General features: G+C 41.3%; 1 protein-coding gene and 1 non-coding gene across 2 annotated transcripts; both read right to left on the minus strand.

Annotated features, from left to right (window-relative positions):
• Nucleotides 1-468: 468 nt before the first annotated feature.
• On the minus strand, nucleotides 469-2,807 carry LOC121855936 (proline-rich protein 2-like). The gene is made up of 2 exons (XM_042351154.1): nucleotides 2,609-2,807; nucleotides 469-2,231 (listed from the first exon to the last, which is right to left on the minus strand). Exons 1-2 carry the CDS (start codon nucleotides 2,621-2,623, stop codon nucleotides 660-662), a joined length of 1,587 nt encoding a protein of 528 aa, XP_042207088.1. The 5' UTR covers nucleotides 2,624-2,807; the 3' UTR covers nucleotides 469-659.
• Nucleotides 2,808-14,260: 11,453 nt separating this feature from the next.
• Nucleotides 14,261-14,332, minus strand: Trnae-uuc. Its single transcript has one exon. It is a non-coding gene; the product is annotated as a tRNA-Glu (tRNA).
• Between the last annotated feature and the right edge of the window lie 1,322 nt (nucleotides 14,333-15,654).

A 15,654-nucleotide genomic window follows, 5' to 3' on the forward strand; every position in this document is an offset into this window, starting at 1 on the left:
GTGTAAAAAATAATGTCAGTGAGGATTGTTTATTGATATTGTGAACCTCTTATTTTATACGTATTTAATCTGATTATTTGTTTTACGTATGATTTAAATGAAGGAGATTACAGTATGTTTGTGGAGTTAACCCATTGAGTGACTGGGGTTTCTCTCAACTGAATCAAATCGGCTGGCGTTCTGGCGTTAGACAGTAAAATACCTCTGTGCAACACTACTCATTAACGGATGCTGGCAGTGAGGTGACCTTGTTTGGCTATCCTTGGTCAAATCGAGTTACTGTTTACCTTTGTTTGTGTACACCGATTCAATGTAAGTTTATATGGCTATCTTGTTGAATAAATATCTATGTAGGTGACAGACCGTACCATCAGCTTCTGCGTCACGGAAGTAACCACAGAGCGCCTCGCTTTCTTCACACGCACAGTAACCCCCAAAGGAATTGGATTTCTTAAAATAAAATTGAAGTTATCAAAAAAGCAGTCCGCATTTTTATTTTATTTACATTCATTTTTCGTTTCAGAAACCTATATACAGAAATACAAGATAAAATGCCGTGGAAATAATTTTGATAGCATGGGAATTTAAGCTTCACGTAACAGACGCAAAATAAGAAGAAATAAATAGCGGGTGAGCATCACAAGGTTAGTTAGCATCTTTTATGCCTTGGCTGAGTTAGGTGTGGGCTGAGGAGCTGCAGGCTTTGGCACTGGTGTTGGTAAGGCCACAGACTGCTGTGTGATGGACTGACTAAACTGTTGTGGTGACCCAAAGCGCTGACCCTGGAATTGCTGTGGCACGAACTGCTGGGCATCAAATCGTGCGTCTTGTAGCTGTTGGGGAGTTAGCTGTTGCTGGGGGAAGAACTGGGGAACGCCCTGCTGCCCGCCGAAAAACTGTGGCCGTGCAGACTGTTGAGGATTCAAGCCCTGATGACTGGCGAGGAACTGCTGCTGCTGGATCTGCTGCCGAGTCAGCTGCTGTGGAGCGAACTGTGGCTGCTGAGGAGAAAACCTATTGAAACCTTGAGGAACCTGCTGAGGGAAGAACTGTTGCTGTGGAGGAGCGAACTGTGGCTGCTGTGGAGCGAACTGTGGCTGCTGTGGAGCGAACTGTGGCTGCTGAGGGAAGAGCTGCGGTCGTGGCTTCTGTGGAGCGAACTGTGGGCGGGGCTGGGGGTTTTGGGGAAGTGTGAAAGTCCCGGCGGGCAGAGCAGCGGGAGGTGCGACAGGGTTTCCTTTCTGCGCCTCTTCAGGTGACCCGTCAACGAACCCGTCTTGGTTGTTATCCTCAGAGAAGCCGTCCAGAGCCACGTTGATGGGTCGCTCGGTGACTTGGGGAGCCTGGGGCTGCGGGCGGAACCTTGGGGGAGTGAATTTTCGCTGTGTGTTGAGAGGAATCTGGGGTTGAGCGTCGAATTGGGGTCGGGGCTGGTTAACAGGTTGGGGTCGGGGAAGAGGTTGGGGTTGAAGCCGGCGAGCAAACTGGGGTCGAGCTTCTGACTGGGGAGCGAACTGTGATTGAGGTTGAGAATGGAAGTTGATCTGAGGCTGGGGTTGAGGCTGGGGAGCAAACCGACCAGGTTGAGGCTGGGGAGCAAACCGACCAGGTTGAGGCTGGGGAGCAAACCGACCAGGTTGGGGCTGGGGAGCAAACCGACCAGGTTGGGGCTGGGGAGCAAACCGACCAGGTTGAGGCTGGGGAGCAAACTGACCAGATTGGGGCTGGGGAGCAAACTGACCAGGTTGGGGCTGGAACTGAGGACGCTGGGGCTGGGTGAAATGGGGTTGAGGAGCAAACTGTTGGGACTGGGGAATTCGCTGGGGATTAAATTGTGGCCTGCGGGGACGTGGGGGAAGACCCGGCAGCTGCTGAGCATTTATTGGAGGAGGGAGAACAACTTTAGGCAGGAGATCCGATTTTACCTCGAAGCCTGTGGCGTTCCCAGCTGTGTACTCGACCACCTTCAGGTCCCCGAAGTCATCAGTGTACCCGTACTTGCCCTTTACGTTGCCCAGGTTGTCCCTCGTTTCGATCTTGAAGGTGCCATCTGCTGCCTCAAACCCGAAGGTGTAGGAGCCGTCTTCGTTGACTTCGTTGATGTGTCTCAGGATCGGAACGACGGTGGAGTTCTCGGTGTCAGTGGTGTCGGCTGCGGTTTCCAGGTCCTCCAGCGGCGCCTCCGTCATGTCCTCGGCCCACGCATATGCCAGCAGGCACAGCAACAGCAGCTGTAAACATTGATGTAAATCCGTTATTGACATGCATACATACTGTATTCCAACGACTTCTAAGCGGTAACTCTACATATTCACAACTTTTGTCATCCACTTCTCTGATATTTTTATTAATTTATTGTATGCTATTGCAAATATCACACATATAAAATATAATTCGTTCTGGCATGATTTAGAATATAAATGTTTTTCGAGTTGATGTAAACATTCCACTCTGGAAAAATTTTCGTTCTTCATTTTTTCATAAACTAGCGAATTGTATTTTGTGTTTCAAGCTAATGTGCATATCACACTTGGAGAATATACAACTCGTCCTTTAACACTTATTATAATTAAAGAAGAGAAACTGGCGCTGTCAGAGCAACACTCACAACTTTGTACCCCATCCTGCGGGTGATCTTGTGACGCTGGGAGGAAGAAGTGTGTCTGGATTTCCCTCCGGAGTGTCTTATATATCGAGGGCAGTGCGCGACCCTGGCTACCGACCACGCCCGTTCGCGGCCTCACCTACTGTACAGGACGCGAGAGGACGCCTAAGTAGGGAACGCCCCCGTCAGGCGCACACCTCTCGCCACTTATACAGGAGGTGGTCCTGCGCTCACGGAAGTCAGCGAAACTCCGTGAGCTGAGGAATTAAGCTGTGAATCACTGATAATATTGACGTGTGTCCTCACCCAACGATGGTATATTGTGCTGGTTGTGGAGTAAGTTGGTGATAGTTTTTGTGGTTATGGCTGAGTTTGAGTCTCTGATCGCCTTCGGTATTCTAGTCATGTTTGTGATGCATATATATTTGATGTGTGTGTTTGTGATATTTGTAGTTGATTTTGGATCAACAGGTGTAAAGCTCGGCGCAATTTTAACGTCACTTCGGCCGTCAGCTTTGTATAGCGGCTCAAGACACAACACAGTTCATGGGCTCGGAGCTGACACTATACCGTTTTGAGAGCTCGTGAGTGAGTGAGTGTTGCTGAAGAAGTTTATATTGTGTCTGTGTCTCACTCTCCCCCTATAAAAACAACAGCATCTTACCCGGTTTGAACCCCCTGAACTGACCCTTAAACATACACAAAAATTCAAGCGAACTTCTGCACATGTTTAAGGATTAAGAACTGTCATGCCGCTGATTATAGAACACACACACACACACACACACACACACAGGCTCCAGAAACATCATTGTGTCGAATATGAACTCACAAACTGGCTGTAAGTCTGTTGATTCGTTCTCAAGTCTCTATTTAGAAGAGGGAGATCGTACGACTCAGGTTTCCATTGTTATGACACGTGACTCGGGTAAACATTCTCCTGTCATCAGGTTTGGGAACAATGGTTTGTGTTTTATAGCTTTAAGGACGATGGTTTGTGTTTTATAGCTTTAAGGACGATGGTTTGTGTTTTATAGCTTTAGGACGATGGTTTGTGTTTTATAGCTTTAAGGACGATGGTTTGTGTTTTATAGCTTTAAGGACGATGGTTTGTGTTTTATAATTTTAAGGACGATGGTTTGTGTTTTATAACTTTAAGGACGATGGTTTGTGTTATATAACTTTAAGGACGATGGTTTGTGTTTTATAACTTTAAGGACGATGGTTTGTGTTATTTAACTGTAAGGACGATGGTTTGTGTTATATAACTTTAAGGACGATGGTTTGTGTTTTATAACTTTAAGGACGATGGTTTGTGTTATTTAACTGTAAGGACGATGGTTTGTGTTATATAACTGTAAGGACGATGGTTTGTGTTATATAACTTTAAGGACGATGGTTTGTGTTAGCTTTAAGGACGATGGTTTGTGTTTTATAGCTTTAGGACGATGGTTTGTGTTTTATAACTTTAAGGACGATGGTTTGGTGTATAGCTTTAAGGACGATGGTTTGTGTTTTATAGCTTTAAGGACGATGGTTTGTGTTTTATAGTTTAGGACGATGGTTTGTGTTTTATAGCTTTAAGGACGATGGTTTGTGTTTTATAGCTTTAAGGACGATGGTTTGTGTTTATATAACTTTAAGGACGATGGTTTGTGATGATGGTTTGTGTTTTATAACTTTAAGGACGATGGTTTGTGTTTTATAACTTTAAGGACGATGGTTTGTTATATATACTTTAAGGACGATGGTTTGTGTTTACTTTAAGGACGATGGTTTGTGTTATTACTTTAAGGACGATGGTTTGTGTTATATAACTTTAAGGACGATGGTTTGTGTTTTATAGCTTTAAGGACGATGGTTTGTGTTATATAACTTTAAGGACGATGGTTTGTGTTATATAACTTTAAGGACGATGGTTTGTGTTTTATAATTTTAAGGACGATGGTTTGTGTTATATAACTTTAAGGACGATGGTTTGTGTTTTATAATTTTAAGGACGATGGTTTGTGTTATATAACTTTAAGGACGATGGTTTGTGTTTTATAACTTTAAGGACGATGGTTTGTGTTATATAGCTTTAAGGACGATGGTTTGTGTTTTATAACTTTAAGGACGATGGTTTGTGTTATATAACTTTAAGGACGATGGTTTGTGTTATATAACTTTAAGGACGATGGTTTGTGTTTTATAACTTTAAGGACGATGGTTTGTGTTTTATAACTTTAAGGACGATGGTTTGTGTTATATAACTTTAAGGACGATGGTTTGTCTTTTATAATTTTAAGGACGATGGTTTGTCTTTTATAACTTTAAGGACGATGGTTTGTGTTATTTAACTTTAAGGACGATGGTTTAAGCTATAATCCTCAAAGGGTTTAATCCTCGTCTCGTTCATAAGTTAAAAAAAGTAGTTTAGTCAAACTAACTTACAGGATTGACTCGCTGATCCACTCGAAATATGTTCCGCAGCCTCGTTATTTACCCTGTGTCGTTATACCTCTTTTTGACATATTTTGGCGGGCTTTTAAATCACCACCAACAGTGATTGTCTAGTAATCTTTCATGATTTTGTGTGTGTTTCTGTTCCCGTGAATAATAAATTGTTATTCGTTTCGTTTTTTTTCCTCGGCAAGTAAATTGTAGATTGTATGCGTCAAGTCATATCGCAGAGTCATTCTCGTCCGTTGCAGGACTTGGGATCGTGTTGTTACTGGATAAATTTCAGGGCCTTTTTCTCAAACTGTCACCTTGAATTATTTTAGTGATGAGAGGAAGAAAAAAAAACTAGGTCGTTCACGGGAGACTTGAGATGTTCATTCTCCATTTATCTTATTACCGTACGTCGTTTAAATCTGTCTTCGTCTGTCTGTGAGAATCATCACTTTTAAGTGAAATGGCATCGTTGTTGGTCAAACTATGATACTTTAATTTTAACTACGCGTGACATCATCAGAGAAGTAATTCCAACTCTAACCCACAATGTTGTTGATTATATAAAAAGAATAGTGTTTGTACTAACCTAATCTAACCTCACCCAACGTAACCTCACCCAACGCAGACCTCAGTTGTTGAAGGATGCCTCAAGTTATCTTAGTGCAAAGTCGTGTCCAAGTTGCCCAGAATCCAAGGGAAAAAGGGCTGACTTAGAGACAGTGAAGAGTGTCCGTTCACCAGCACGAAATGCGAAAGACCGTATCATTGTTGTTGGTTTTAGGAAAAATTAATCTTTCATGATTCACGTTTTTGTGATCTATCATAATTCAAGTTCTCTCTTTTTTTATTCATTTCATATTTCATTTAGAAGGTAATATCACTGAACACTGCAGGTGTGGTAAGGAGCCTTGATTAACTGCGTTCTCTATTTTTAAGGCAAATTTCAAACTTAATTTTAGTGTGCGTTTTGAAGACAATATGTGCTATTTTCCATAGAAACTACTGCACCGAATGTTTTATTATTCATATTGTAACTTAAAAATCAGAGTGAGGGTTTATGTAAATAATAATATAGTAGTACTAGAGTAACGAATTAATATACAGTAAATCTTCATAATAGCGTGTGTCTCAACTCGGCTTATTTGGGTGATCTTACTCCATGAAATCCGCTGTTAAGTTTACATTCTTGTTCTCGGATGCGGAAATGCTGCGGGGTGTGAGTTTCCTTGTGGGAGACACCAGTACATACCGCAACCTGAACGTCATGTGGTTAAGTTATTATTATTTCCTGCAAACAATTCACCACTACCTTCATGCACAGTAATGTTAACCTTGTTGCATATAGATTAATGTAATGTTCTGTGTTATTATATAAACCACAGTATAATGTGTGTATAATATACTGGTTATATTGATAATGTGTTCAAGATATTTGCGTGCTATAGTGTTGAACGAACTTAAAAAAGAAAATCTTATGTTTTTACTTATTCAAAATTAAAGTTGTATACAGATTGTTGTTACATCACAATTATCTTCGTCTACAATGAGGCAAAAGTTACGATTTCTGGTGACACAATCGCCAAATATGTCTTCACCAAGCCAAGCGTAGACACCGACGGACTGACTGACCTGCACCATCCTATAGTACACCCAGGGACATGTGTTGCCCTGGCCATGAAAATTATGTAGTCTGAGGAAATGTGGGTCAATATCACCTAGCCTGATCTAGCCACCTGCCCTCGTCTGTCTTAGTAATGAATAATGAAACTAATCGTAGATAAGACAGAAAAGAATCATCTTTATACAGTTGACGCACAAAAGGTGGCATTGAGGAGACTTTTCTTAAGCACGGACCACCAGGCCTGTAGTAATGTCCTCTTATAAAATTAATACAGTAATTTGCCTCTGAACATCCATGATTGTTTTAATTGTATTTTTGTACTTAAGCAAAATAAGAGCAACGCAATTTGGCGAAGTTATTTCAAAAGATTCAGACTATAAAGGTAATTAATGGGTCTGTCAGTGTCTTGCGTGGAGGTCGGCCGACTTGGCAGAGAAAACTTTATTATGTAACAGACGCCAGGGGACTGCAAACAGTGAAGGATGAGAAAGCTGATGCAAATTTAGTGAGGGACGGTCTGTGTAGGACGGCAAGGTAGGGGCGTGGCGACCTGTATCCTTGTCCAGGGAAGATTGGGGAAGGTCGACACAACATGACCGCACCCAGTTTACACTTCACCTTTTAGGTCATCTCCAAGAAGCCCTCAAGGCCTGAACACTCGTGTTCTTCTACATCGTGATCATCATTGACACTTCTTACCTTGAAATCTTGTATAATCTTCTAAATTTATGACAGGTGTAACGGAGAATGTCGAGTTAAAAGGTCGGGGAGTGGCCTGAGCCGTGTGTTGGGTGTGGATGGTTGCCAGTCAAGGAGACCAGATCATCTTTAATTTGATGTTGCCATGAAGCTTTACCTGCCCTGTTTGTGTTGTTTACTAGCGGAGTTGCTGCAGGATCAACATTTAAATATTAACAAAACATTTTCTGACGTACTTATCTCTGGTAGAGCACTAACGACGTGCGAATATTTGCTTGTGCCTGAGTAAAGGTGTGTATGTAAGTGGTGATGGCCCACAAGGTCGTAGTACCTCCAGTGAGGCCGCCCCGCCCTCGCTCACCAGTTGCTCTCCTCTGTCTTCTTACACTTTTTCAGTTGCTCATCTGAATCCTCTTCCCAGGTAAAAATACCATCATTTTTTATACCAAAGATGCGGGGGTGTGTGACATTTACAACAAAGGTTTTCTGCCAGTGTGTGCTGTACTTTATTACTGGGAAGTTTATCGTCAAATTTCTTGCAGGATTTTTGGTTCAGGATTTACACCAAAAGATTACATTTTGGTGTTGTTACAGTAGTTTGTGGAAGTCAGAGAAAGGTTACAGGGATAGCTTAGTCTATTTAAAATCTTGCCATATACACCGCAGCCTCATTAGTGAGGCAAATGTAAACTTTGCACCTGTTCCTTGTTGTCATTTACGTCATAACTTGTTCGTTTTAATTAAGTATCTTATCTTTCTTAATATTCTACTTCCGCGTTGAAGTCAGTCACAATCGTAGCCGCCGCTAAGGCCACGGCGTGGAGAAGCGGCGTGGCCCCGCACTTTCTTCTGGATGACCACGCCCGGCAGAGCATCCTTGCTATGGGCCTCTGGCAACATGCTGGGCGGGCATGGCGCCATCCTAACATCCTACCCCAGGGTGTAAAGTCTACCCAAGCGTGACGCCTCTGCAGCTGCACCACTATCACGGATGTAGCGCTAAATTGTGTCATATCTAAGCTAATTTAACCAGTTTTAATCAGCCTAATCAAACCAAAGATTATCAATTCGAATCTAACCTGACACCCATATCCTATATTAGCAAAACAATTAACCTAACAAAAACTCATCGAATTTAACCTAAAACCTAACTTTCAATTTCACCAAACCTAACCCAATCTAATCTGATCCAATCGAACTTATCATAAGCAAATCTAATCTGGTGTAACAGTGAATTAGGACTTAAACTTTATCTATTGAGATTTCTGTTCACTGTTAGAACTGACTGGCTATTTTTTCCGCCCAATTCTGTTTTTTTTTATGCTAAACAGGTGTTGCTTAGGTTAGGCTCGGCTGTAAAAACAATGGTCCCTTTCCTTGACAATGCTGGCCAGTACCGGGAGTGTTTACAAGTGTAACAGTGCTGGATAATGACAGCTTAGATGTTTCATTATAACAATACAAATACTGAAGTCGATGTAAAGAGTTCAATAATTATGGAACAATAGCGACCATGATTACTAGGAAATCAAAACAAAGATATTCAGAATTAAACACAGGTGTAACGGTGTGCTCGGCGTGTCTCGGGAACCAAACACATTCTCGCCGAGGATGTAACCACTTTAATATGTAAATAAATGCATGGACAAGCTTCTGAATAATCATACTGAGGCATGCGGAGGTGAAAGTGGGATTGGTACGTTTATGTAACTTCAAACTTTTCGAGACTTGACTAACGATTGTGGAGCGACCTTCAGAAACTCGGCTTTTTTTTTTTTTTTACGTTAAGTTCAGTGTTCATGGTTTTCAGATTGACAGCATGACGCAACAGACTAAGTTGCCTGGTTCATCGGACAGTTACAAGAATGATCAATGTGTCTGCCTAATTTTTTTTATTTAATGTACTAGTCGCTGGAGACAACGAAATGTTTGGTTTAACAGCTAGTTGATTGGCGTAAGGAATTATGTTTGATGTTTATTTTCATGTTTATTACTGACACCTAATTTCTTAACCTAGAAAACTAGTTAACTAATTTAGTGATTTAAATGTTAGGTGAAAGAGAAGCCTAGTATGGATGACCACAATTCGTACTGTAGCTATAGTTACAGTATGACTAAAAAAAATCCTTATGTAGCCTCTTGTTTTATCTGACTATTTAAGAAAAAAAAAACCTTACATAGCGAAGATGATTGCTCTAACGTGTTGCCAGGCTTCCGGTACTGATGTGTTTTTGTGAGTAGGGAACGTTGACGGGCCAATCCAAAACTTTGTCCTCGAATCCGCCCACGAAAACAAAGACTTACGAAGAGGTGGTAGAACAAATGTTTTTGAATAGTTTACTTATGCTAGGCTTATAGATGAAGCAGCCAACGCCAAATATTAATGATTATAAAGATATCCATTCTAAATTATTTACGAATAATGTAGAATCTTCTTGAAGTATTATGGTTATTTATTTTTAGTGTCCTTCCAAGGTTAAGCGAATTCTTGAGTGACAGCAGGTATTTTATGTAGGTGCAGGAAAATACTACCATATAATTTTCCACATGATAAAATTCCAACACAGACAAAACAATTACCCTGACTTCAGTGTTTTTCTGTTTGTCTGATACTATGTAGGGTTATGTTTTGATGGGATTTTGTCAGACATCCATTTTTTTTTCATTGGTAATAAAAAAAAACTATAATAGGTAGGAATAGTTAAGGAAAGATGGGCGTAATTAGACACATTCCAAACGGACACTAACAGACAGGGTTTTTCTCCAGACCTCAGACAAATGTTGATATTAGTACAGACAAACTAATACCTGCAGCTCGATATTATGGTTGAGGAAGACATAGAATTCTCACTTACAATAACACAGACATATTAAGGTGGGTGGTAGGTTATCCCACACCAGGTACAGTACAGGATTAGTATGTCCAGGAAACAGTACAATGAGATTAACATAAAGGTTGATATAACTTAATGAAACACACACACACACAAAAGCTTATCCCACACACACAAGCTTCCCTTACACGTACAAGCTTTCACCCCCCCCCCCACAAGCTTCCCCACCCACACAAGCTTCCCCCACCCACACACACACACAAGCTTCCCCCACACACAAACACCTAGCATCCCCTCACACATAAACATAGCTCCTTCCCCACACACACACACACACCGTACCCTAGCATCAATGCACATCGTTCTCCTACAGTACTCCTTCAAGTTACTCCTAGACTTTTAAGTGAAATATCTGGCCAAGACTTGCGCTAAATAAAACACTTATAGTCACGATATTATGTTGGTACAATTGCGACGTCATGTTTAACCCAGCCATCCTTGTGTCATAACAGGTGGGTGGGGGTGGTAAGTACTGTTGATGCGTCCGAACACTTCCAGTTAAGGGAATAAATTCATTAGTAAGAAACTCTTGAGAATTCCGGACCCTAAATCCTTCCTCGCGCAAGGTCAAACCTGAGGACCCAAGGCTTTTCGATATTAACTACTGCCTCAGGTGTAATGAGGTTGTTTTGTTCATTTTGTGGACAGTTGCATAAGAGAATAGAGGGAAGGAGATACGGACACGTTGATAGATAGACAGGTGAACATGTGAATGAAAATAATGAGATGGATTGACAGGAGACAAACTGATAAATGAGTAAATAAACAGACAGGTGAAAAAGGATTAAGACGACTCGACAGGTAACAAGGACATATTATAAAACATTCCGTCGTTTGGTTGTCGATTTTTTCGTGGTTCAGATAAACGAGTTACAGTTGATTTTTAAACAATAACAGTTACGGTGGGAGTGACATCAGTAACCTACGCGTACCTTTTGATAATCCTATGTACAATATTGTTTATAAGTAAGGTAATTAGTTGCCTTTTCACGTAACTGCCTGTGACGTAACTACCTGTGAGATGAAAAATATATATTGTACGGACCTTCACGAATCCCTATTTGAGACGGAGCTTATAATGACCTGTATATCTCTTAACTATACGGGCTTATAGGCTTTAGTCTTGTAATCTCAACCCAGCAAGTCATTTGGGCGGTTCGATGCGGTCTCACGGGGGAGGGAGGGAGGGAGGGAGAAGGAGGATGAAACAACCTTGGAGAATTCGTCTTTGTGCCAGGTAGAGACGTTTACAACACGAGTTAAGGGGGGTGAAATAAACGTATCTTTAAACGTTTACAACATGAGTTAAGGGGGGTGAAATAAACGTATCTTTAAACGTTTACAACATGAGTTAAGGGGGTTGAAATAAACGTATCTTTAAACGTTTACAACATGAGTTAAGGTGGTTGAAATAAACGTATCTTTAAACGTTTACAAATATGAGTTAAGGTGAAATAAACGTATCTTTAAACGTTTACAACATGAGTTAAGGGGTGAAATAAACGTATCTTTAAACGTTTACAACATGAGTTAAGGGGGTTGAAATAAACGTATCTTTAAACGTTTACAACATGAGTTAAGGTGGTTGAAATAAACGTATCTTTAAACGTTTACAACATGGAAAGTAAGTGGGGGGGCGTATATTTAAGAAGCCTGTCCTGACCTACTAATGGCCGAATTAATATAGATGGGATGTGTTTTTGTTGAGGTATATGTGAGTTAGTTCTGGCTAGCTTTATATAGCGACGGAGAGACTATTTTGTGTCTGGAGGAGAAACAGAACAAAGGAAAAAAGAAGAGAGAGACAATCATCTCCCCCAACCCCCCTTTTTCTGTATTCATCTCTTCACTCACCCCCACCTACTTCCTTCCCCCTCATTCCTCTCCCTCCTCCACCCCCCTCTGTATGCATCATAATACAAGTTATTATTACAAGAGAATGTCACCTCGGTTCTCTGGCCTCTGGTGATTTCCTGGTAATCGTGACCAAAAGCAATTCCCAGGTGTGTGTGTGTGATTGTCGTTATAAAAAATATGATATCAGAAAAGAGGAAATTCCTATCTATTTTGCTTTCAATCTATAACACGGGGTGCGGGGGTGATGTAGCAATGGGTGTGATAATGATAAGTGTGTGTGTGTGTGTGTGTGTGTGTGTGTGTGTGTGTGTGTGTGTGTGTGTTTCCCTTCCTCCTCTCCTCCCCCCCCCTCTCAGTTTCTTTATTTACAATTTTGTTTACCTCCTTTCATCTCTTTCTTTCACGTCTCCCCCTCCCTCTCTCCTTCCCTTCCTTATTCACTCACTCACCAACATAGCACACACCCCCCCCATTTCCAGCCGTCAAGGTCGAGTCGTGACCTTGTCTTGACTTGCCACGCTCTGACTCACTCGTCTTGATTCACCCTTCCCTGTACTCACCTCCTTCCCCTGACTCGGAAATATGACTCATCCCCTACTGACTCATTCTTCCCTGACTCATTCCTCCCTGACTCATTCCTCCCTGACTCATTCCTCCTTGACTCATCTCCTCCCTGACTCACGTAGGTTATTTAAGTTAGGTTAGTGAATTCGGTTAGTTAGGTTGGGTTAAGTTAAGTAGTTGGGTTATTTGGTTAGGCTAAGTCAGTTAAAGTCAGGTAGGTTGGATTAGGTTAAGTACTTTGGTTAGTTCGCTTAAGTAAAGTTATATTAGGTTGGTTAAGTCATGTTAGGTACTTAAGTTAGTTAGAATTGGTTAATTTGGATTAGGTTGGGTTAGATACTGAGATTAGCTGGGTTAAATCTGTTCGTTAGGTTAAGTATGTCATGGTCGAGATAAAAATAACACCTCTGTTTCCTTTACCGCCCATGCCGTTTCAGACTACCTAAATTGGTTTAGCACGACATGCCCTCCACTCTACCAACCTCCCTCCCTTGTCTCGCCCGTGAGTCCGTACTAATGAATCACCTTTAATAATTTATAAGATTTTCTCCTAAGGGTAGCGAGAGGGGTAATAATAATAATAATAATAATAAAACATGAGACCGATGTAACTCCTCAACTTTCGGTTTGGGTGGCCATTTTGGTAACCACTCAGCAAATTATGTAAGGAGAGTTGTAATTGGCTGCAGATTGCTCTATCAACCAATAATATGCTCGCTTATTTATAGATAATTTATTCTCTTTAGGATATTAGGAAAAGAGTTTTATCTATTTTTTTTAAACGTTGTTAGCGCTTAAAGAGCTTAGTAATAACACCAACAACTAGAATAAACCGAGGTGGTGATTCCCAAGTAAGAAAGAGCGAAACAAAGAGAATTAAAACAAAAGGGAATGATTTGGAAAGAGACAAGTAAAGAGAAGATGAGGAATTAAAAACAAAAGCAGAAAGAGGAGAGAAGGAAAGAAACAATAATTACAAAAAAAGTTTCTCTCTCCCACTCTCCTCGTCTCCTCAGTGATACACCTTTAGAAGCTGTACGTCTGACGAACATTCGCCCATTTGCCTGCAGTGTCGTTATTAAAAAGTAAAACTTCTGATACTTGCTTGACCTTGCGTGATTAGTGCGGTAAATGATCCCTAGTACTAATAGACCCCAACCTAACCAAACCATTAGGATTAGAGCCCATTAGAATTGGTGGCCATTAAGACTTAAATCCTTTAAATTGAGATTCAGTTGGAATAGGGGCATATTGTAACTAGGGTCCCATGATGATCTAAAGTGCGAGTCATGAAGCAAGATTAGATTGATTGCCAATCGGGAAAAGTAGGCTTGGTTTGGGACTATAGGAACTAGAGCCCCATAAAGATTGGGTGCTGATCATGAATGCTAATACTAGTATCCATTGAATATTGGGCGCTGATCTTAAAGACTGCGCTTTGTTGGGGCCTATAATAACAGGGGCTCATTTGACTCATTATCATCAGTGTAGATTACCAGGCTTGCGGTAGTCACATGTATCGCTACATTTATTTGGATCGTGATTCTAAATCTAGTAGTCAACAACAGTCTTAACAAAATATTTTTCCCATGCCGGGAATCGAACCCGGGCCTCCTGGGTGAAAGCCAGGTATCCTAGCCACTAGACCACATGGGACATAAAGGGTAAGGTACATTTCCGTTCTGTAGTTATTCACTGTCATCACCGCCAGGGTGGTTCTTACTGTTATAATCACCTTAAGTGACACTAGATAGAAAAAGTGTATAGACATTCAGTTAAGGAGTCATGCAAGATTTCATTATTCATCATATTCATAGACTGTGTGAGTGTGCAAATAATGGTAAACACCAAGTCTTATCACCAAGAATAGCACAACAAAGTCTCTGTTTACCCCCGTTTGCTGTTAACACAGACTTAAGTGAATATTTTGACAGCCTGTAAAATTGTTCATACAAGTTCAAATTGGTTCAGCATGTATACAATCAGTACATAACGTTAACGACAGTAATTCAGGCATACCTGTAAAAGTAAACAGGAAGTCCATTCGTGGCTTATTTACATTAAGGTCCGTACTGCTTTACTGTAAACACAGCCTTAAGTAAATATTATAATAGTATTATTACCATTTAATCATATTGCTAGCAATGAACACGAACCAGGTTACATTACATAATTTAAGCTGCGATTAGAAAGACTGTGAAAGCCGAAAAATTCGAGAAAAAAGTTACCACTCCAGGTGTGTTGTGGTTGGCTGCTGGGAGCTAGTGTTGCTTGACGTCATCATGTAAACATTGTGACCGATCGTATCAGCCGCCTATAAAATCCCATTATATAAAACCCCACCAGACATTATCACAGTGGACAAAACTTGCTAAGAATTTTTTCACTGCAGTGTTGAGCTTGTCTTAAAAGTGACGAGTGAAATGTCACGTTCAGCAATACATTTTGTAAATAAATTTAGAGTAAAGTTAAATTGTAGTGGATTTCTCCCCTACAAACGCTGTTTGTTGCTCAGTAGTCAACCCCGGGAATTCCCCAGTGTATGCCTCGTGGTCTGGGTCAACCAGCGCCGCCATACATCACGGAGGTCAACTACTAAGCCACGCGTACCCCCGCTATTTAAGACCTGACCTCGTGGTGACCTCTCTCTTCTAGCTACAGCCGCAGCAAGCTACACCTCCTCCTCCGCCGCTGCTTGGCGGTCCTCGCTCCCGCCGGCGATCATGGCGACCCACAAGCTGTCCTCCTCTGAGCATCCTCACCAACCAGCTCTCTCTGCATCACGCTTGTAACCACGCTGCCACTTCCCAGCACCAAGCTGCATTGTACATCTAATATAACATGTATACAGAGAGCACATTGTGAGTTTCCTTTCTCCATCCATCCTGAGTGTGAACCCAAACATAACGTACCCCACAAAATAATTAATCGTTACAACGCTCATTTTTTCAGTGGCGTTATGTTTAAACTCGGTCAGT

Source organism: Homarus americanus, unplaced genomic scaffold (genome assembly GCF_018991925.1).
Source record: "Homarus americanus isolate GMGI-L3 unplaced genomic scaffold, GMGI_Hamer_2.0 scaffold19117, whole genome shotgun sequence".
In the NCBI taxonomy this organism is placed as follows: domain Eukaryota; kingdom Metazoa; phylum Arthropoda; class Malacostraca; order Decapoda; family Nephropidae; genus Homarus; species Homarus americanus.